The following is a 22,541-nucleotide window of genomic DNA, read 5'->3' on the forward strand; positions in this document are numbered from 1 at the left end:
GAACTATAGCTCCCAGTGTCCACTCCAGACATCAATATTTTAAAACACTAGTTAGTTGCCCTGACTCCACTTGTGAATTTAATGTTATCGTAAAAAATTATAAAGATCAAGTTTTTTAATAAAGGTGGTGAAAGTACTCATCAATGCAAGTTTCTTTTACTGAGGGAAGAATTCGGGAATTGAAAAATGAATGACTTCAACATAAAAAAGGGATTTTTCTAAAACAAAATAAAAACAATAGGTAAATACTAATGTATTGAGTTAAGATTTCTAATTATCTGATCAGGAAATAACGAATAACAATAAATAAGTTGCTTATACCAACTAAAAAAGATTTTTTAGACACACAGATTTTATATATAGAATTTCCGAATGTCGTGTGCAGTGACGAACACTGGGATGATATCTTCCCACTTAAAGACTTAATTTCAATCGACTCTACCAAGGTATATACGAAAGATTCTGGGCATATTTTTACGTTTCACGCAACCGTAATATAGTCTAGTTTACATACCTAGAACTCAAATCTACTTATCTAATTTTTTTTGAGCACTACACCAAAAACTAAAAAATAACGGTCGTTTTCGGCTGCAAAATCACGTCACCTAACTTTGACGTGTGTTTACCATGACATGTAATATACATATCTCTGAAAAGTGTTTCCATGAAAAAAAGTTCTCTATAATGTTAAGATTGCGTAGATAAATATTACACTGCATTAGGTTTAAGCATATAAAAATAAAACACGATTTACTTCAATCTGAGACGTGGGAAGTATAGCTCCCAGCCTTTTAATAAGGGTTAAAGCACGCCGCGCCGTCACCACGAAAAGAGTCCCGTAGACGCAGCGCTGACGCCTGCACCTAAAATAATGTTGCCAAAATTATAAAATTTACATGCCCCTAGAGTTGGGGAAACCGATGTCAAAAAATGTCAGAAAAAAAATTAAAAGTAAAATTAATAAAAACGATCGAACAGATGTAATAAAAAATACTAATCTATTAGAATAAAAACATAATATAAGATATAAAATGCCAACTTAATAAAAAAAGAGCGCGTGTGCTGAACAAACGTGTCAACTAAAAATTGTCTTGAAGTGACATGTCGCGTCATGGCAATGCCGTCAAGTCATGGAGTTGGGCGACGATTTTGGTATCTTTGAATCTTGCCAAAGAAGTTTTACTTCTGACATGTGCTCGGCACACACGCTTTTTTATTTTTATATTAATAAGCTAGTATATAACATATAATACCCGCGAGTATTTCTGTGCAATCCTCCAGTAAAAAAAAATGTTGTGAGGTTTTATGAAACCACCGTAAAAGTGAAACTGTTTGAACGGTTCCGAACACTGCTTTGAGTAGCGCATGTCGCGTGACGGTCGGCTGCCGAGTAGGTATACCTACACAGACCAAAAAGTTTGAGACGATGTAATAAAAGTTTCACTTTAATACGGGTTCAAAACCCCGTATTTTTTCTGGTTCAAATCATAGTGATAGAATGGCAACTCTCTATGGCCGCCCTGCTAAACAGCTCGGAGCAATTATATTTTCGCCGCGAGACTTCTTTCAAGGCGCTTTCTTTAAAGTTGCCATACTAATTTATTTTATTTTACCATAATAAATATTATATAAGCAGAAAATATTTATTATGTATTTTTACGTTACTCCGAAATCTTTTTTTATTTTCGTTTTTATCTACCCATCATTTTATTTTTGTTTAAATTACTAGCCATAAATATAATTTGGAATTTTCTTTGTTTCATGCAACAACTGGGCACACTGATGATGTGTTTCTGTAATTTGTTGTGTGTGTGAGTGATGTCTCCGCCATTGAATTTCATTTTAACCGAGAATTGAAATAGGTTGTGCCTTTTAAATCGGAAAATATCCTAACGATCCTAATTCTTTAATTAAATATAATTAGACATATTCCGTGCACAAACATTATATCCGATGGCAGACAGAGACACAGATGAGTTAAACATTGATAACGTAATAAAAAAATTACTAAAAGGTAAATTATTGTAATGTAAACTAAAAAAATTTCGCGCTCGTTTATCATGTATTTTGTTTATTTGGTCGAAAATTCGTTTGTTTTTAGTGAGTGAAGTGATTTTTATGGGTGTTTGTGTTATGTTTATTTGTGTTGTTTTCAGTCCGGGGCGAAAAGCCTGGCATGAATGTACAGTTAACGGAAGTGGAGATAAAAGGGCTATGCTTGAAATCTCGGGAAATATTCCTCTCACAACCAATATTACTTGAACTAGAAGCACCATTGAAAATATGCGGTAAGTAGAAAAACTTGCGACAAATTTCTTTGTTCCGTATACATCCGTGGTTCAACTTTCGAAACTGTTGCGAAATCAATTTCGTTTTCCTTTACGAGTAATGTAACTTGATTTTATAACAATGCTCTGCCAACCTTTAGATGTTCATTGTATATTGACTTTAATTAACGAGAGAAACAAAGTACAAAGGGTACGTTAATTAAAAAACAAATACGAGCGTCCAAACATGAGTCACTCAGGGGCTTAAATTAATCAATTGCTTTGATAAACCAAAAAGTGACAGGTTTATGCTCATAATATTTATCAGCGAGTTACAAATTTCGTGTAAATTACGATCATATTTTTAACTCAATGTCACTCCAGAAAGGAGCCTGATTACATCATACATGATCACGGGCTAAGTATCCCTAATTAATAACTGTTAATTCAAGGGTGTGGCCATACGAAACAGAACAATATTATTTAATTCACTTTTCACATTCATTTTCTCTATAACCATCATCTTTTTACTTTTTAAAGTACCCTCTTATCTGTATCAATGAATTCTATTTTTGTTGATAAGAATCCTTGGCATACCCAGGTGTAGAATTATTTTGGTTTTACAATAACAATGTTGCATTAGATCTAATTTATAAGATGGTTGAGCCTATGAATCTATTGTTATACTCTTCAAATTTGTCTGTTTCCAATCACTTTCTAAGTCATATCTACTTATGGAAAATATAATTTTCATTCCTATTTATAAGTTGTTGTTTTTAAACAACTACTTAGCATTTGTTAAATCTTGATTAGTGATTTTAGCACTTCTTTATTAGAACCAAGCTTGAATATGTTAGAATAATTAGTATTATGCTGTTTATTAAGAGTAACATAAGTCTTTTGGGACTTTTTGTTTCGTACTTTATAATGAAGGTTTGCTTCCCCTCGTAAGGTTTGGGGCAGATGTTTTTTACATCTGCTCTTTATTCACTTCCTGTACAAGAAAATGAGATGTTTTTATTCTATAAGACGAACAGCTGGATTCTGAATTGAGAATTTGACATAAAAAATGTAAATCAAATACAGTAGGCGCTTGCTAATCCGGCACCGGCAATTTTGCCTCTATGCCGGATTGTCGGAAATGCCGGATTATCGAATTAGTATAGGAAATAAGACTTCATATTTAAAATGGTACCTAAGTTGAATTTATTATTAAAAAATACATAAATTAATTAAAATATTAATTAAATAAGTATTAAAATTACATATTAGGTTCATCATTTGTGACGTTTTCGTTCAGTAGTCCGGCGTTCAGCTATGTAAAATGCCGGATTATAGAGCGGGCTGTCTGAGTCCCGAAGTGCCGGACTACTGAGCGTGCCGGATTGGCGAGCGCCGGATTATCGCGCGCCTACTGTATATTTATTTGCTTGTATATTGTTAGTAAGGTGTTTACAATATTTCTTATCATACCTATAGGTATGTGTGTGGCTTAAGCTTTTTCAAACCTTAATAAAATCAATTCTCAATTCAGAAACTTACTTTTTTGATAAATGCTGGGTACTTGCCCTGCTTTGCTTATTGTTTTTTTTGATAAATATTATAACCACGGTATTCACCAAGGACATATTTTTTTTATTTGCTTTCTCTGGCGTTTAAATCCAGGACAATTTGGTTGTACTTGTACATTGTAAAAAATTATATCAAATATGTATTGGCCTTAATTATTCTCAACATAAATGTGGAACTTGAATTAAAATTAAAATTTGTTTACAGTTAAATTAGCATATCCTTGTTCTGTATTCATTAACAAATATTTTAAACAAACAAAGATAATACAAGGCAAGGATAAAGTTGTATTTATTTTGATTCAGTTCAACTTTTTATTTAATTTAGAGATATGTAAGTACAAGTTCAAATTTAATAATATTGTTAATGTAACAGTAAATAACATGTTTTTTTGAAGTAATTGTCAACAGTTAATATTACTCATTCAGGATAAAACAACAGACAAATAAGTGTTAAGGAAAATTGTTTGTATTGATAAAAGTATTTTTCAAATAGTATATTATATGAGCTTGATAAGATATGTAGTACAAATAAGGATATATATACAGTATTTACTTGCAATAAACATAATTTGGAGCCACATGTTATTGATTACAGATGTTGTGGTAGGTTTGATTAAACAGAATGACTGTAAACACTTAAAATTTTAGAACAATATCACTATCACTACATAGTGATAGTGATATTGTTGTTAAACAAAGTCGCTTTCTCTGTCCCTATGTCCCTTTGTATGCTTAATCTTTAAAACTACGCAAGGAAATTCCTATGACAGAGATTTTTCACTGCCATAAAAGTAGTTGATATCCACTCCCTCGCCTTCTTACTATCTACAAGTACTAAATTATGTTTTTGATGATGAGATTATTACTCCCGCTCTTTTGTGTAACATTTTTTAACTACACATAATAAGGGATTACTGACTTACATATATTATATGTAAGTCAGTAATCCCTTTCCCTGAGGTGATACAGATATAATATTAAAACGTCTTCCATTGAGATAATATTACTACGAATGGAGGAGACACTACAAACAAAATCTGTGCATCATTTTTTTGCTCTAAGTTTTATAAATTATTATCTAGTTAGGTACTTACCGATGAAAAGTTATGTTAGTCACTTTTCCGTATTATTTGTGCAATATCGTAACACACACTAAGGCATATTTGATGCGTTTCACTTTAAAATAAATAAAAAATGAGCGTGCAGTTAAGCCATATGGCTTATGTTGAGCGGAACATAAGTGATGTAGGCGGTGTCGTCTCCATATGTATATCTCAATGACGTCTTCACATATTGTTATACCTTGTTTTTTAAGTTATAAGTATTGCCTGTAATTTAATGTACTGTATCATTTTTTGGAAATAAATGTGTTTCTATTCTATAAATATTGTGACACATATAAATTGTTGTATAAGTCGTGGTTGCGTGGCAGAAATCACTGCATAGTGATAAGGCCGCCCTTTGTGCTTTTGTTTATTGTAAACTGTTATTTTATGTACCTGGTTTATTGCACAATAAAGTGTTAAATAAATAAATAAATAATCCATCCCTCCCTTACAGGTGACATCCACGGTCAGTATTACGACCTGCTGCGGCTGTTTGAATACGGTGGCTTCCCACCGGAGTCCAATTATCTCTTCCTCGGTGACTATGTTGACCGCGGCAAGCAATCGCTCGAGACAATTTGCCTGTTACTTGCTTATAAGATTAAATATCCTGAGAATTTCTTCTTGTTGAGAGGGAATCATGAGTGTGCGAGCATTAATAGGATTTATGGGTGAGTTCTTTGGCATATTATTTATGTTATATGTTGTTACATATTGCTTATGTAAAATGAAATTGTAACATTGACATGATCGTAATAAATCAACTATGGAGTTTCTTGCCGGTTCTTCTCGGTAGATACTGATTTCCAAATTGGTGGTAAATGTTAAAAATGTGTAATGACGATTCAAAAGTGCTTCTAGAAGAAGTCTAATTGAATAAATGAAATTGGCTTTTGATCATTGTGTGTCTAGTTTTTATAAATATGTTGAACATTAAATAGAGTTTTTACAATTCTTGTTTAAAAGTGATGTATGTACAAAGGAATTTGCTGATTTTTATTTGCATTACACATGTTTACAGTTCATACAAATTGTTTTTTTTTTTCTGACCAAAGCATAATATTTTGCATTGGTTATAAATTGTGCCATTTTCGTAAGGCTCATCATTCCTAGTAAGAATCATTTCTTTGCTTATAATAGTGATAAACATATAATTAATTTATACAAAAGTTGACTCATAATATAAAAATCTCCGAAAAAAAGAAAGTACAAAATTTTTGCACAATCATTACTATTATGTTCTCTACAAATGTAGGTTTTGCGTTAGGTCGAATGTCAATGTACCCTAGCACTAGCCTCGGTGTAACTACAGGAAGGGTATAATAACATTTTATAGGCCCATTTCCGAGGAAAACTACTATATTTTCATTACATTTTCATGTTAAACTCCATTATGATTATTATGAAACATTGTAGTTCGTATATTTTTATGGAATTGCTGTAGTTGTTCGGTATTTTGGGTAATTTATATCGAAATGTCTACAGCTAAATTAATAAATACAAAAAGAAAAGTCGTGTTTAAGTTAAATACAGTGTACAATAATCAGTTTTATTTTATAAGAATCCCACTAACAAAAAAACAACATAATACTTTGATGATCATTGCTCTTATTTCAGTAGATATAACAAAAATGTATTCTCAGATACTATCAATAACAAGCTATCAAGATATTGGCAGGATAAATCTAAACATTTGATTTTAGTTCACTAATGATACAATTAATTCATTTGAACCATCGGCCTTCGAACAATCAGAATTCAGAGCAATGACTCATAATTTAAATATTAGAATATGATATTTATTGGTGCTGGCTTCAAGCAGCAATTTATTTTCGGACCCTTTAATGTTTGTAAACAAAATCCGATTTATCGATATTAGGGTACGTTCACACAGACCGGCCGCGGCTCGGAGAGTATCGGCCGGCGCGCATTTTTCTTTTCACACAAACCGCCTGGAAGCGGTCTGAAAGCGGATCGAACGCGATCGGAGCCTTCTCTTAGAGCTATTACGCACTGTCGACCAGTCGCCGGCGACTCAGTCTCTCGGCGACCAAAACAGAGAAACTAGTCGCAGGAAACCAAGCCGAGCGACAGTATTCTAAGTACATTCGTGCTGAACCCGGTCCCTACAAGAGTCGCTACGACAGTTGCTTGCAGTGCGAACGCTCCCATTTGATGCCGTGCTTCTATTGGTCGCCGGCGACCGCCAGTCGCCTGTGCGTCGCCACAACGCGGCGAGTCGCCGAGTCGCCGAGACGACTGACGACCAAGTGCGCAAGCCCCTATTTAAACTATAGTAAGTCACAGTCGCCGGCGACTGAGTTGCCGGCGACTGGTCGACAGTGCGTAATAGCTCTTAATATTTCACACCAAGCGCGTTCAAACATTCTCAATGACAAAAATATGCAATATACCTTACTACAAATACTAAAAATTGTGTTTTCATCGTGATAAGAATCTGCTCTCCTCTCCGAGCTATGTGAACGGATCCTTACGCTAACTTCCGCCCGCGTGTCCGCTCGCGAGCAATTGACGTCATCGCGTAGCAGCCATACGCAATACAAATATCAACACTGTGCAGTTTATCTGATGAAACGATTGTAGCGATATTGATGTTTTTGTATATTATATAATGTATATTTTGAGATACTTGAGAATGTACGAGGGAAAAAGTTTTCCATTGTTTTGAAACTTGAAGAGTGCAAATATGTTAAAAGCACCTCAAGTAGTAACTATCAACTTTTTCCAGGCCAAATTTCATCAAAATTAGCTCGATCGTTGAGCCTGGTAAACTTTACAGATTATACACAAAATATACAATTTTCAAGTTAAATTTCATAAATATCAGTTAAACGGTCAATATTCGTAATCTCTATAGACACTAATTTCACATTTTAAACAGCAATAAATAGGTGTGAACGATAAGGCAATTTTCTATGCATACGTAATTATTTATATTAATATTATAAACACGTGATTAGGATTAACGACAATATAACATTGAAATTATATTTTTGGTTTTATGGCATTCAAATGCTTTATTTAAATGTAAATTTATATAGAATGTGTCCCTCCAGACACATAAAACTGAAAGAATAGAATAAATTCGATTGCTCTGGCGGGTCACGAGTGGCTGAGTTGGTCAGGCATCCGCCCCGGAATGGCGCGAAGGATGCGGGTTCGAGTCCCGCCTCGTGATCGAATTTTTTCTATTCTTTATATATTTACAGTAATTACGACAATATAACATTTTTAACTTTTAAGTTAAAGTATGTGTTTACAATTAGTATAGCGTGATGTCATGTTTACACCTTGATAAAATAAATTCCTTCGCTATATTTTTTCGCTCAACGAACCGTTATCTTGACATTGATCGTGAACTATTCGTTTGAGATTATATTGTACTATGATAATGATTTGCCCGTGACTTCGCGTGGGCGTATGAGTAACTGTTTTTTACATGTAAATCTTATATTATAAAGATATGTAAGTTTGTTTGTTTAGCTGGGGCCGTATTATGACTTTATTGAATTCAAATTATGATCGCAATAGCCACGGCTGGTTGTTACGAACATAATATGAATTTCCCAGTCAGTTCAAGTCAGGGCGTAAACTGTCTGGAAATAAGAGGCCTCTGCGCTAATCTAACCATTGGTTTGATGAATTGAAATATATTATTTTTATGTTATATAGTTTATTTATCGTCCTTCCTAATATCACGCTACGAACAACAATGAAAAATGTCACAAAAGCGGGAAAATTATTATTCCTCTAGAATTATTTTCGAGAAATTAATTCGTTTTTAGAGCAGACGAAGTTTGTAATCTTTGTGATAATTAATGTACATATACATTATATATGGTACAAAAATTTCTACCAACCCATATGGAAAAAAAATGTTTATATTTTGCCTGAATGATCGTGCGAATATCTTATCCAAAGATAAGCCAATATTGATAACATGAGCAAACGTTTATCTATCGAACAATTTCCGTGTGAATTACGTATTAGAGTTCGTTAAAATTAAAATACATTGTGTAATTTATAAAGCTGATCTACCTGATGTATAAAATTTTATCCAAATTAGGATAGCTGGATTTGATTGACAGAGTAATAACTCTGTCCATTTATGCATAAGGGTTTATTTCTTAAACAAAACTTATTGGAATAACTACAAGACCCGAATTCGAGTCTTGAATAAGGATAAAAACATCACAAATATTAAAATTATCTTAATGATTTCAGTAGTTTTTGACTTTTGAGGATAAATTAAAACATAACAATGAAATGAGATTCTGAAGTCTTTAAAATAAATGTGTCAAAGAAAAGAGAAATAATTATAATAAATATATGTTTTTTGTTGTAAGGTTCTACGATGAGTGCAAGAGGAGGTATAACATTAAGTTATGGAAGACATTCACAGACTGCTTTAACTGCCTACCCGTTGCGGCGATCGGTGAGTACATACATACAAAAATAGCATCACTACATAGTACAAAACAAAGTCGCTTTCTCTGTCCCTCTTTAAAACTACGCAAGGGATTTTGATGTGGATTTTTTAATAGATAGAGAGATTCAAGGAGAAGGTTGTAGTATATAATTTATTATGTTTAGGTCTAAGCGGGCGAAGCCGCGGGCGGAAAGCTAGTATGATATAATATTTAGATATAGTATTCAATTGTTATAATAAACAAATTACATTATGCTGATTTTAGCAAGAAAATATATTGGGTCACGTTAAAATTGTTAAAAATCTAGACCTACATAATATTATATACTAGGTTATTATAATGTTGATACTATTTTTTATAGCATAATATTACTAGTCACTTGGCTAAATGCGATTTGCGTGTTTTGCGTAATTTATCTTAAAAGGATATTTGTCTATCATACCTACATAGCTTTAGTTATAGGAATTAATATGTCAATACTGAATACAAATAATTATAAATGTGAAAGTCTATTCCTATTTATTCCTATTTAGTCTATTTCCTATTTATTCTAATTATATCTCTTATGGCTTTTACCTGATTAATTAACCACATAATTATGTTTTACAACATCTACATCATCATCAACTTGGTAAATTAAATACAATAAAACATTAGCATTTAAAAAATCAATAAAACAAATAAGATAAAATACAATATCTCTGAGGCATTTTATCCCCATAGCCTCTAATCGCTCGCTTAGGCGTGAAGTGTGTTCATTCGATTATACACTATACCATGTGGGGAGGTTTACAAATAAAATTATAGGATCTATGAAAATTGGATTAGCAAGCAATTAGGTTAAATGTTGGTTGAGTTTTCGCGGCGTCTAATCGAGTTTGCGTTTTCCAAAATTTTTCATAATAGCGATATACCGATGGTTTTGGGTAGCGTTATTTCAAAAGATATGTTTTAGGTATATTATATTATGTAGTGATAGTAAAGTTATCGTATATGTAATTTATTTACATTAATGTCTGTTTATACAGTTGTTTATATTTGTATTCGTATGTTGAAGTAAACAAATAGGAAAAATCAATCGTAAATCGTAATCTAACAAGCTTAAAATCCACAACATCTAGAGTTTAAACTATAAATCATGCCAAAAACATACATGGTATGTATAATGTACATTTTTATTTTTTATATAAAAATAACCCTTTTTCTACCGCATTGGATAAAAACCATAAAATACATATCTATTTATCAATACCTACTTTAGATAACTAACCATGATATATTGATCGCGTGTAACACTAATGGAAAATGTTGGGAAAACCTTTTGTGAGTCAAAACCTTACTTGTATGGTGTTTCATTGCTAGATGTTAGAAATTTGACGTTTCAAGGTACCCTCGTTTAATTGGTGCAATTTAAAATTTTGCGGGTAGTTTGTTATATAGGCTAGATTTATAAATGAATGTGTGTTGAGATATTGACTTGAGAGTTTCTTGCTAGCTCATCTCTATAGAAAGTAGAAACTGCTTCCTTAACTGGTAAATAAGTGCTTTTAAATGAAGTAACGTTGGATAGGAAAAAAATGTTTGAGCTTGATCCGATTCTAAATATGTACAGTTGAATCAATAAAGGGTTGAATTTAATTTCATGCCCTTAAACTGATCATTTATTTTATTGTTACAAGCGGTTTCCTTAATTTTCCTTAGTTCTTTTTTTGTATGATAAAGTGATCAAGAGATTTTTTGAAAAGCTGACCTTATACATATCTTCTTCTTCTTTATATATAAAAATGAATCGCAAAATGTGTTGGTAAGCGCATAACTCGAGAACGGCTGAACCGATTTCGATAATTCTTTTTTTATTATATTCCTTGAAGTACGAGGATGGTTTTTATGTAGAGAAAACGAAAATATGTACCACGGGCGAAGCCGGGGCGGACCGCTAGTATCATTATATAATTTTACATATACTTCTACATGACAGGACATTATTTCATGTATTTGTTAATGCGTAGAATAATAAAAAACTATACATTCGACCCACGTATCCGCCCAACCAAGGCGACACTAGATTAACTATAAACTAACCTCGGAAATTGGCGAAGTAATGTATTACTTTAACGATTAATTCTTAAGTGTCACAGACACGCTATTGAGGAAGTATATGTGCTTCCTTCCTTGCGTCTGTGTGAATTATACATCTCGATGTAGATTTTAATTGATTTGATTTGAAAAAATTGACCATTGTTAGGTTTTTTCACGAAGAGTTTGTTCTATAGTATGGTGTATATTGTCTACGACAGTATGTTGATAGCTAAAGAAATTAGTTGAGGCCATAGTTAGTTAGTATGTAATAGAAAGAACTGAAAACGCGTTTTTTTTTTTGGGTATTTTTCACGAAGATTCTATTCTATTGTGTATTGTATCTTGTCGCCTGCAGTCGTGTTGATAAGTAGGAAGTTAGTTAAGGAAATAGTATGTTGTAGTTGTGATTTGTAGTCAGAAGACGTTTTTAAGTATTATCACAAATAAATAAATACTACACAACTTTTCAATATGTCATAATATTCTCTCTGTATATCTTTAATCAAACATTTATTCATATTGCAGCTTAAATCTTAAAATAATTTGGAAAATCCAAAAGTGCACGCCTCATAATTTTTTTTTAATAAATATTTATTAATTATTATTTTTGTTTATTTAATAACAATTAAACCACATCGAATCAGACCCTGAAAAATGAAAGGGTTCTATTCCTGAGCATACTCAAGCGTAAGAGAAAAAAAAAGACTCGATTAGTAAAGTATTTCGGTCGCTATCGTGTTAACAAGAAAAAGGATCCGCACATACAGACACACGGACGTCCAAGACAGAACTTTTTTAAACTGTTTTTTAACTAGTTTAAATAACAAAAATGACATCAAAAATATCATGAACGTTAAAAATAGTGTTTTTTCTTAATATGTGTGTGTATGTATTATCTTACAAGTGCAATGTATGATACATAAAGACATTTTAAGTTTGAAAAATCAGATGTTTTGCGCGAAGTGACAGTAGTACCCACCTCAACGCTTCGCTTATGAGGCGTGCAATAAGACGAGTTGTTAACCCGACTTTCACACCACATAAGGTAACCCAACCGCAGACGAACCCAGCCCAGACTTGTCTACAGAAATATCTAGCGTTCAATATCAAGCCGCCGCTTTAGTACAGTGGTTAACACATGAGCGTAAAACCGAGAGTCCTGGGTTCGATTCCCGGTGGAGACTAAAAATGTCTCTGTCTGGCAGGATGCAGAAGGCCTACTTGTCCCTAAAGAAAATTGATCAGTGAAACAGATGTATGAATAATGCTTTCCCCATACCCCACTAGGGGACATGGGACTTCACAATCAATATCAAGTGGCTACAGTGTTGACTATCGGAGCGATCTACACTTGCTATCAAGTGATCTACACTTCTAAGAGATCTAGACTTGTAAGTGATCTCGACTCTTAAGTTATCAAGACTTGGTAGTGTGGATATGGCAAGTCGCCAGCTTGCTAGGCTGAGTCGACGTTTTCATGATGATTCATAGGTGTTTGGTAATTACAATTATTATTCAACAGATTTTTTCAACGAATTTTCGTGAGTCGTTTTATGTTTGAGAGTAAATTGATGTCGTTAGGTGCCATTTTACTGATTGTTGCCGAAAATCTAGTGCTGATGAAAAGATTAATCGTGACCTATCCCAATTTGTGTTTCAGCACGGATAAAAATCTTTTTTATAAATTATAGTTTGCTTGCCTAATAGTTATTACGGGCATCTCCCCACTGGGAATGTAGTATTTTACATCTTTATTATTAGTCAGCAGGCGAACTTACGTAGGTCACCCAGTGAATGAAACCTACGACAAAGCCTTTCTTTATAAATTCAAATCAATTTTACACAACACCAGGCTAGATACAATCACAATTGCACAAATAGGAAGCGATCATTGTGCCGCACGCAAAATGCGGTACGCCAATCCGAATACAATACGTTCGCACGGTTAACAAATGAATGCATTTCATCGCAGTTCACAGTTCACACGCGTTCGTTTTGAACCAGATTTGTAGAATGCTTATGTTTTATACTGTTGCGACTGTAAAGAAAAACGCATTGGTTTGATGTGTCGTCGACTGGATTGGAATTATTTGTTTGTTCTTTATTGTACAAAGGAAGGGACAAATTAGGTTACGCTTGTGGTTAAAGCAATAATTTTGTCTATATCTTTTCTGAAACGTGTTTAGTAATACGCTTAATAAACAAAAAACAAAAATAAGAAGTGACAAAAACGCTATCAATAAAATTTCTTCTGCAAACATCCCTCTGTATCTAGTCATAGTGTATCGTTAACACTAGAGTGAAAATTGTTTAACGAGCGAAAGTGAACAAAGGCTGTGGAATCGACTGGACGCCCTGAAATAGGTCATCTAGCTCAGACTATGTGCTTAGTTAGAAGGGGAGAGATATATAAACGTGCCTATAGTCGGATCTTTGTTGTAAAGTAGTTGCCTTGATGATCAATAGTGATTGAATAAATAAATGTTTCAGTTTTGAATTTGATCTTGTTCTTTCCAATTTCTTATCGAATAACAGTTTGAGTTGTCTTATCCTTGTAACACACGGTTTAATATGGTTAGCCGTTTCGTAGGACACCTGAAATAACGGGACATAGAGGCAAGAATTCAAAATTTTATTTATTTGTATATAATAGATTAGAAATTCAAGAATTTTGAGTTTTAACATTGCCATATGCAAAGATAGCATATTAAAATATGTACGAGAAGACTAACTGCGTATTTTAAAACGTTTGGTCAAAGATCCCAAATATTATGTTGTTGTAAGTTTATTGGCGGAATCTAACAATGCCTGCGACGGAATACAATGGAGTTTGTGGACGTATGTTGTTGTATATTTTCAGTAAAAGTTCTTCCATTTGGCAAGCGATTTGATCAATTTTTTTTGTTCACTCTGTTGTCATAAGTTCAGGAACTTATTTGATGTAGTAGTAAAATAATATTCAGTTGGCCGGTTCCACGGCTCCTTGATGTGTTCTGTTTAGCTTATCCGTCAAATAATGTCAAGAAGTGTCAAATACCCCATCAAGGGCACTATGTGCTGTAATCGGCCCTTAGGGCTGAAAGCACTCTTGACCTTCAGTACTCGGTAAAACAAAGGTCACTTACCACATGGCGTTTTGTGTTTGACGCATAACTATAGTTAATCGAATACGACCAGTAAGGTAACTACTTAAACCTTTTCGATAGAATTACCTACGCATCATCGAAGCAATAATTCTTTTTAAAACCTTTATGCGATACGCTGCGGCTGCTGGACGGAGAAAGTTTCGTGGACCCTTTTAGACCCTTTTAAGAGGACATTAGCCGCAGAAGTAGTGACTTCACTGCAACGACTGCCTATGAGTCTGGTCGATGCGCATGAATGTTTGTGTGAGAAGTTTCGAACATTTTGTAGTAAGTTTCCATACTGTTGTTGTTCCCTTTACTGTGGCATAACCTTGATGTAATATTGAATTAAATAAACACGCGTGCACTGTGTTTACATTAAAATCTAGGACGGTCTCGCTTTACGGCGTGTAATGAGATAAAACACGTAATGGTCAATAGAATTTATTGCAGAATTACAGTGAAATTTTAGTGCGCTATAAAATATGGAATTGTCGTTAGTAAGCGCTATTTTAAAGCCTTTTTTTGCCTATATGTATAGAGCTAAGTTTAGGCTGTATAAGCTATGAGCTGTTATTAATTTCAATTATAAGGTATAAGTTGTTATTGTATGTTACAAAAAATAAAAAAATACATATCAATTTTTTTTTGTAATACTAGAATTAGTAGATAGTATGGATGATACACATAAAATGTAATGCAACCTATATCGATAAACTAAAAAGACAATAATTGATTTAAAAACTCAACTCAGTCCAGTGTTCGCAAATATTTCTCGAATGTTCGTCTGCAAAGTGACCCGCGTTTATCGTGCGGGCAGGCGCCGTCGCGGCGCTATCTATAGTGTTGTGACTTGTGATGCATTGTGGTGTGCAAATATTATGTACTAGCTTACCCCCTGACGCCTTTCTGTGAAACACGCATAGCCCTGATACGATAAAATTCAGATAAATGTGTAAATGTACCTATTTATCTAAGAATAATGGTAGACATTTATTTGATACATTGTCTTTTATTATCTATGTATTTTTGCAAATCTAATCTATCGGGTAAATGGCATTCCATTGTGACTGACCTTTTCTTTGTTTCTTTTGTGATGTTCCAAGATAAAGAAAAATATTTCTTTATTTCATTTAGAATACGGAATAATAAAAATGGTAAAAACTTTTAAATCAGAAAAATGATTACTTTGAAATGTATAGAATTATGTCTCGCCGATTCAAATGCGTAGTAAAAACAGTATCTTATTTATTATGTTAATATTTAGTGCAATGACCTCGCTGCTGTTAAATGACCGGCTAAAGTAAATCTCTGTTATTATCTTATAACCTCTACGATAAGCTTTATAGTACATATATGCATTCTAGATTTTACTACTATTTATTAAGCGTTCATTTTTATATTTACCAGACTTAAACACGTCTTATTCAAAATTTAGAGAGAGCACAATAAATTTTCATCAAAACAAAATTTAGTTATTGCAAATTCAAATTGCGCTATCATTGTCTATTTTTGTTGTTACTTGCTCTCCGCCCTAAACCTTAACAAATTATACATTCAAACCTTCCTTGCCCACTCTATATAAAAAACCGCATCAAAATCTGTTGCGTAGTTTTAAAGATTTAAGTATACCTACATAGAGACAGACAAACAGCGGAAGCCAGAAAGCGAGCCTGTTTTATGCGATGTAATGATGACTCCCCTAATGCATTATGACGTATGCATTTAGTATTGGAAGTTTGTATCGCATTTACCTCTTTGTGACTAAAATAAATAAATAACGTTCCCCTCTCAATTCTCGCAGTGGACGAGAAAATATTCTGTTGCCACGGAGGCCTGTCCCCCGACCTCCAAGCGATGGAGCAGATCCGTCGCATCATGCGGCCCACGGACGTGCCCGACCAGGGGCTGCTGTGCGACCTGCTGTGGTCCGACCCGGACAAGGACGTCACCGGGTGGGGGGAGAACGATCGTGGGGTCAGCTTCACGTTCGGCACTGAGGTGGGTAGATACACACACACACACAAACATACACATGCACACACACATAGGTTATATGTACAAATACACGTGAACGTGCTAATACACACACGCACATAACAAACGTGCGGAGGCACACACACACGCAAACCCACACACACGTAAAAATGAATATACGTGGGTAAAATACATATACGTGCAGACCAATATTCACACAAAAGCACAGACGTTTGCGCGTAGACACGCATACACCTATGCGCGCGCTACAATGTACACAAACGCAGCACTACGAATGCACATTGCACATACTAAACATAGCTTTTGACGATATTTTGAATGATAAACTGCAGTATACTGCAAGTATAGACGAAGCATGTTAAGACGCTTCACCTTTATCAAGCAATAAGATACGGTAAACCCACAAATATTGAACCATTATATACTTATATGTATCATTGCTATAGTCACAATAACAATTTTATATTACAACAATACCCTTTTCAAATATCAAACAGACCCTTGTCAAAACCTTTTAGCCCTGAAAGAAATCAATACACACAACAAAACAGCCCATTACTAAAAGTACATCATTATTTACAAAGCAAATATGAATACACACAATAACACGAGCGTCTGTCAACACGCCGCTTCCGTGGGATTATGTTATCTATGATAAGGGGATTATGAGTGACATTGGTTTGGTGTTCCAAGGTTGTAGTGAAAGTGGGAAGATATTTTTTTATACACTAAATTATAGCCCTAAAAACTTGTCTACCGACATAATATTATTTCTACCGATTAATTTTTTTGACTCTGGTGTATGTCAGTTTACAAATGCACATAATTAAATATTAGGACAAAAAGTTTCTGATAAATTTTGATAAACATAGTTCGCGGTTGGATTCCGCACCGGGCGGAGCTCCGTCATAAATCCCTATCTCATCTCATCCCAAAGTCCACAGTGAAGAAATAAATATCTCAAATTTCAATCTTGAATCTCTGAAATTATCCCAAACCTCCCCCTACACCATATAAATAAATAAATAAATATTATAGGACATTATTACACAAATCGACCTAGACCCACAGTAAGGTTAATTAAGGCTTGTGTTGTGGGTACTAGGCGACGATAAATATAATATTTTTATAAATACATATATAGATAACACCCAGACCCAAGAACAAATAATTGAGTTCATCACACAAATATTTGCCCTGACCGCGGATCGAACCGGGACCGTCGGCTCAGTAGGCAGTTACTTTACCACTGCGCCAACCGCGTCGTCAAACAACTATCTATAATGTGTCCACAGATAGTGGGCAAGTTCCTGTCGAAGCACGAGTTCGACCTGATCTGCCGCGCGCACCAGGTGGTTGAAGACGGCTACGAGTTCTTCGCCAAGCGGCAGTTGGTCACGTTGTTCAGCGCGCCCAACTATTGCGGCGAGTTCGATAATGCCGGTGAGTGGGGGGAATTGTTTTTAACCCATTGAGCCCCAAGCGGCCCGATCGGTCCCAGACACAATAGATTTTCTATTGTGTATACCGACTTTACAGACAACCAATTTTTTTCTTTCGTAATAAACTTATCATAACACATCCATTTGTCACTTCCAGGCGCGCTGATGTCCGTGGACGAGACGCTGATGTGCTCGTTCCAAATCCTGAAGCCGGCCGACAAGCGCAAGCTGTACTCCGGCCTCAACATGGGCCGCCCCAACACACCGCCCCGCGCACAGCCCAAGAGCAAGAAGAAGTGAGTATATACACACATACATACATACACACACCTCAACATGGGCCGCCCCAACACACCGCCCCGCGCACAGCCCAAGAGCAAGAAGAAGTGAGTATATACACACATACATACATACACACACCTCAACATGGGCCGCCCCAACACACCGCCCCGCGCACAGCCCAAGAGCAAGAAGAAGTGAGTATATACACACACACGGCTAGTGAGTACGCACACATGCGATAAGTTAAAACACGCACACACATATACCACGCATGGAAACAGCAATATCAAGAGATGTGTACAAGTACAAACACACAGACACCAGCTCCAACACGCCGTCAGATCTCACCCCAAGAATAAGGAGGAGTACACACGTTTAAACACGCACACACATACTGCACGCGGTGAGTGAGAATACGCGCACTCACTCAACCGCCCTAATACGCAACACATGCACATCACATCACATATATACAACACATGCACATCACATCACATATATACAACACATGCACATCACATCACATTTAAACAACACAAGGCTATTGATTACAGACACGCACACACCAACATACCACGCGGCACTACAGCAAATAAATATACACGCATAAAATTGCTCGTAACACGTCCTTGCACAGACAATAAAACAAGCACGTATTGACATACGCGGATATAAATAAGGGCGATTTTTTCATATTTATTATCACACACACACGTGCGCACGCACAGATACACAATATGTACGCATTACACAATAAAACATTTATATATTTACAAAACGTGCAATCACTCTATAGGACCACTCAATATGTTTGTATTTTTCTTATTTTATACGATAGAAACAATAATATCATTTAGTTTGTTTGTGGGTAACTTCCTACGCTCCTTATACTTTTGAGCATATTTATTATGGTAATTAATTAAATAATTTTTATAAATTGTGCAGAGACGTGTGTGCGTTTGACTAATCTCACTCAGCAGTTTGATTTCACAACTATCCACAATTTAATATAATTTTTAAATTATTTATATATTACACAAAACGTTATAAAAATCGGTCTAGCAGTCTCTGATGAATTTCGTTACCAACACTGTTTCAAAAGATCAGTTAATATGTATTGTTAAGATACGACACTTCTTTCTATATATCATTTTTTATGTTTTTGGTTTTAATAAATGCTAATTAATTGGACAAGACTATATTTCCAAAAATTAAAAAATAAACAGTTTGTCCTTTTTCAGCTGGAATATGTCAAAATGTTGAGAATATGCAAGTAGCAATACAATTAACCTTTTTGTTAATTATGTGTACATATATAAAATTGTTGACTTGTCCGTATGTTTACATGATCGATGCATGTACATGTATTGTTATTATGTACTTAGATTTTTCTATAACTTCAATATTGAGACGGGATTTTTTCAAAGTTTTATCAAGGTTATTTTTCATATTTTTGAAAATACAGTTCGTTATACAAACTTTGTAATTGTTATTATATAGTGTGATAAATTAATAAACTTGCATGGTTAAAAAAAAACAAAAAATATTTATTTATTATAATAAAATACGAAAGAATGAAATCCCATATCAATATTACCACTTACATACAATTTCTTACAGCTTTCCTCATTCTAATCTCTATATACGTGTATTCATATCACATGTTTGTTTATCCGTCCCCAGCTAGCCCCTGAACGCGAAGGTCGACTACAACCCGCATGGATTCCCGCTACATTAGCTTACCTGCGACATATATTTAATGATAGCTCACAAATTAACCCTAAAATACTGAATTTTACAATAAACAACTAGACTCACAATAATGCTCGAAAATTGTGAGCAAAACTCTGCCTCTCCCTATATCAGGCAGAGTTTTCTGTATACTCGATTTTGAACATTAACACTATGAAATAAGGTGTTATTTTCAATGTTTCTTGTATACAATAGATTTTGAATATTACTACCACGGAAATAAGGTGGTATTTTCATTTAATGTTATATCGCGTGGACATTTTGGACGACCTAATAGGCTATTGTGAGTGTAGTTGTTTATGGTATGACTGATTTTAGGGTTCAGTGCGTCAAATAATTAATAATTTATACTATTGATAGTCAAAATATTTCATTAATTTTGATTAACAATAGTACATTTATAAAATGCAAATAATTTTAAAACAATTCGCGTTATGTCGGTTTTTAGAAACTCGCTTCTAGTGTAGGCTTTGCAGTTTATGTTTGTAAGCTATCAATAAATACAACGATATTTGTACGGACTTGAATTTTTATATAATTTGTAATCATGGAGTCAATGTACGCGCTCTCTCATACGTTTAGTGCCCCGAGTTTAATAGTAAAATAATGTTTATTATTTAAATGGCATTTTTTTAATAATTGCCAGTTTTGAGGCAAAATCCCGTGAAAACGGTAATTTTTTTGACAAAGCTTTTCGTGAGAAATGACGTTTTTAAAGCATTACGCCTTACGCATAAGAATGTCATATAAAAATAAATATTATTTTATGGTTAAACTTGAGGGTAGTTAGATAACAATTGCCGGACGATTGTTCAGTGAGACCCTTCCGTCTACAGCGTCTGCGGTGAAATGAGCATTTTATCAATTCGATTGTTCTAAATTTGAATTTGTTTTTTTTTTTCGAAATAAACAAGCGGGCAAAGGACGAAGTCGATTTTTGTATCGATTCATCGGAATTAGCAGTATTAACTATGAACTAACTTTTTATAAGCGCACAGTGGATTTTATTAATTATGTGTTACGATTATTTTAAGGCGATTGACTGGTAAAATACTCATTTTGCCGTAAACGCGTCTATAGACTTATTGTCTACGGTACGTTCATGTACGTCGAAGTCAATTTAAAAAATCTGTACAAACAAACTTGCCATACATTCCGCGTAAACACAGTATTATTGTGGCGATGGTACCATAGACAATGCGTCTATAGACCAGTGTCTATGGCAAGTGCTCTATGGTTCGATGAGATGCGGGTAGAAATTAAAAATGAAATAAAAAATAAAAAGCATAGTCTCAAGCTGCCAGTGTTGCGTGTATAATGGATTTTATTTTTTTATTTTCTTTTCCGGGGAAAGTACGGTCCTCGCCGGGGCGAGTGGTGTGTATGTCTGTATGTTCGTATGTATGTCTATCTGTACATGTTTACCGTTTGTTTTGTGAGCGAGTGCGATTGAAAAGAAACAGACATTTTTCTGAGAGGCCTGGTTGCATGCTAGTGTCGTGTTGTGTTGTGTTGTGATGCGTCAGAGGACGTGTTGTTTCTACGTGTTATGTTAGTACATACTACTCAAAAGAAAGGTTTACGTGTTTTTTGCTTTTCAAGTATAAGATTTGGGGGTTGTAACATTGATTAATGTATACGTTATAATCATTAATTAGTATAAAACTGAACAATTATTATACTTATTGCATTTTTTGTGAAATTTTTATTTCATAAGTGCTCTTTCTTTTGAGTAATATATACTTATGGCAGCACAGTGCAATACAACGGTCCAGTGTGTACCCAGCCTTAGTCGCACAGAGTATGTAGTAAGTGAAAATGTGAGCGGTGGAATAAACACCGTCCGGTATATGGACGCAATGTAGTTATCGTGTAGCGTACGGAATTGCTTAGGCTCGGTTCAGACGGCGAGTTTTTTTTTCTACAGTTATGTATGTATCTGTTAAAACACGTTTTGCTTAGGTAAAACTAGTTGTGACATGTTGTATTGTTATAACTAGTTTAAACTGGGTAAATCGGGTTTAATCTGCAATACAAATACGCTATTGTTTGAAAAAATATAAAAATAAAATAAAACTCGATAAAAATGACTCAATTTTATATTCATAAAATTGTGACGGATCGATTACTTTTGGCAGTAAATTATTCGTCGTCTGTGCCGTCTCTAAATCGTAAATTAAATTTCATCACATTATATATTGTATCGTCAATCGTGTATTTCATATTTAAATTGTAAACGTTATTTCCACCGTGTTTTGAATTTGAGATTAGATGCGTTGGTTTTAATTTATTTTTTATCAGACTGAGGCGTACAGTGGCCGCGGCCGACAACTTTAATCGATTATTGTATGAACAAGAATATTGTATATTAATTTCGTAAATAAAATAATTTCTGGATACAAATTTATTTATTTGTTTTATTTTTCTCTCACCTTAAGATCTAGATAAGTATGACAAATTTTTGAATA

At 34.3% G+C, this 22,541-nt stretch overlaps 1 protein-coding gene across 2 annotated transcripts; it reads left to right on the top strand.

The window, feature by feature from the left end:
• Nucleotides 1–1,778: 1,778 nt before the first annotated feature.
• Nucleotides 1,779–22,480, top strand: LOC149899359 (serine/threonine-protein phosphatase PP1-gamma catalytic subunit B). 2 transcript variants are annotated; one of them, XM_090114493.1, is made up of 8 exons: nucleotides 1,779–2,014; nucleotides 2,157–2,288; nucleotides 5,399–5,615; nucleotides 9,312–9,400; nucleotides 16,404–16,600; nucleotides 17,893–18,040; nucleotides 18,197–18,335; nucleotides 20,005–22,480. In XM_090114493.1, the coding sequence occupies exons 1-8, from the start codon at nucleotides 1,954–1,956 to the stop codon at nucleotides 20,006–20,008; spliced, it is 987 nt and encodes a 328-aa protein (XP_089970619.1). In that variant the 5' UTR covers nucleotides 1,779–1,953; the 3' UTR covers nucleotides 20,009–22,480. The 2 variants fall into 2 exon arrangements, with proteins under 2 accessions (XP_089970619.1, XP_089970620.1); XM_090114494.1 differs by lacking the exon at nucleotides 20,005–22,480 and having other exon boundaries at nucleotides 18,197–18,339.
• The last annotated feature ends 61 nt before the right edge of the window (nucleotides 22,481–22,541 follow it).

Source organism: Colias eurytheme, chromosome 21 (genome assembly GCF_061535395.1).
Source record: "Colias eurytheme isolate Ceu_HAF_F1 chromosome 21, ilColEury1 Martin Lab GWU primary, whole genome shotgun sequence".
Classification (NCBI taxonomy): Eukaryota; Metazoa; Arthropoda; class Insecta; order Lepidoptera; family Pieridae; genus Colias; species Colias eurytheme.

Bases quoted from the DNA above. Each gene is read 5' to 3' on its own strand.
- LOC149899359 (XM_090114493.1), top strand. From the start codon at position 1,954: ATGGCAGACAGAGACACAGATGAGTTAAACATTGATAACGTAATAAAA. The intron at 2,015-2,156 runs GTAAATTATTGT...TGTTGTTTTCAG, and splicing joins AATAAAAAAATTACTAAAAG to TCCGGGGCGAAAAGCCTGGC. The intron at 5,616-9,311 runs GTGAGTTCTTTG...TTTTGTTGTAAG, and splicing joins AGCATTAATAGGATTTATGG to GTTCTACGATGAGTGCAAGA.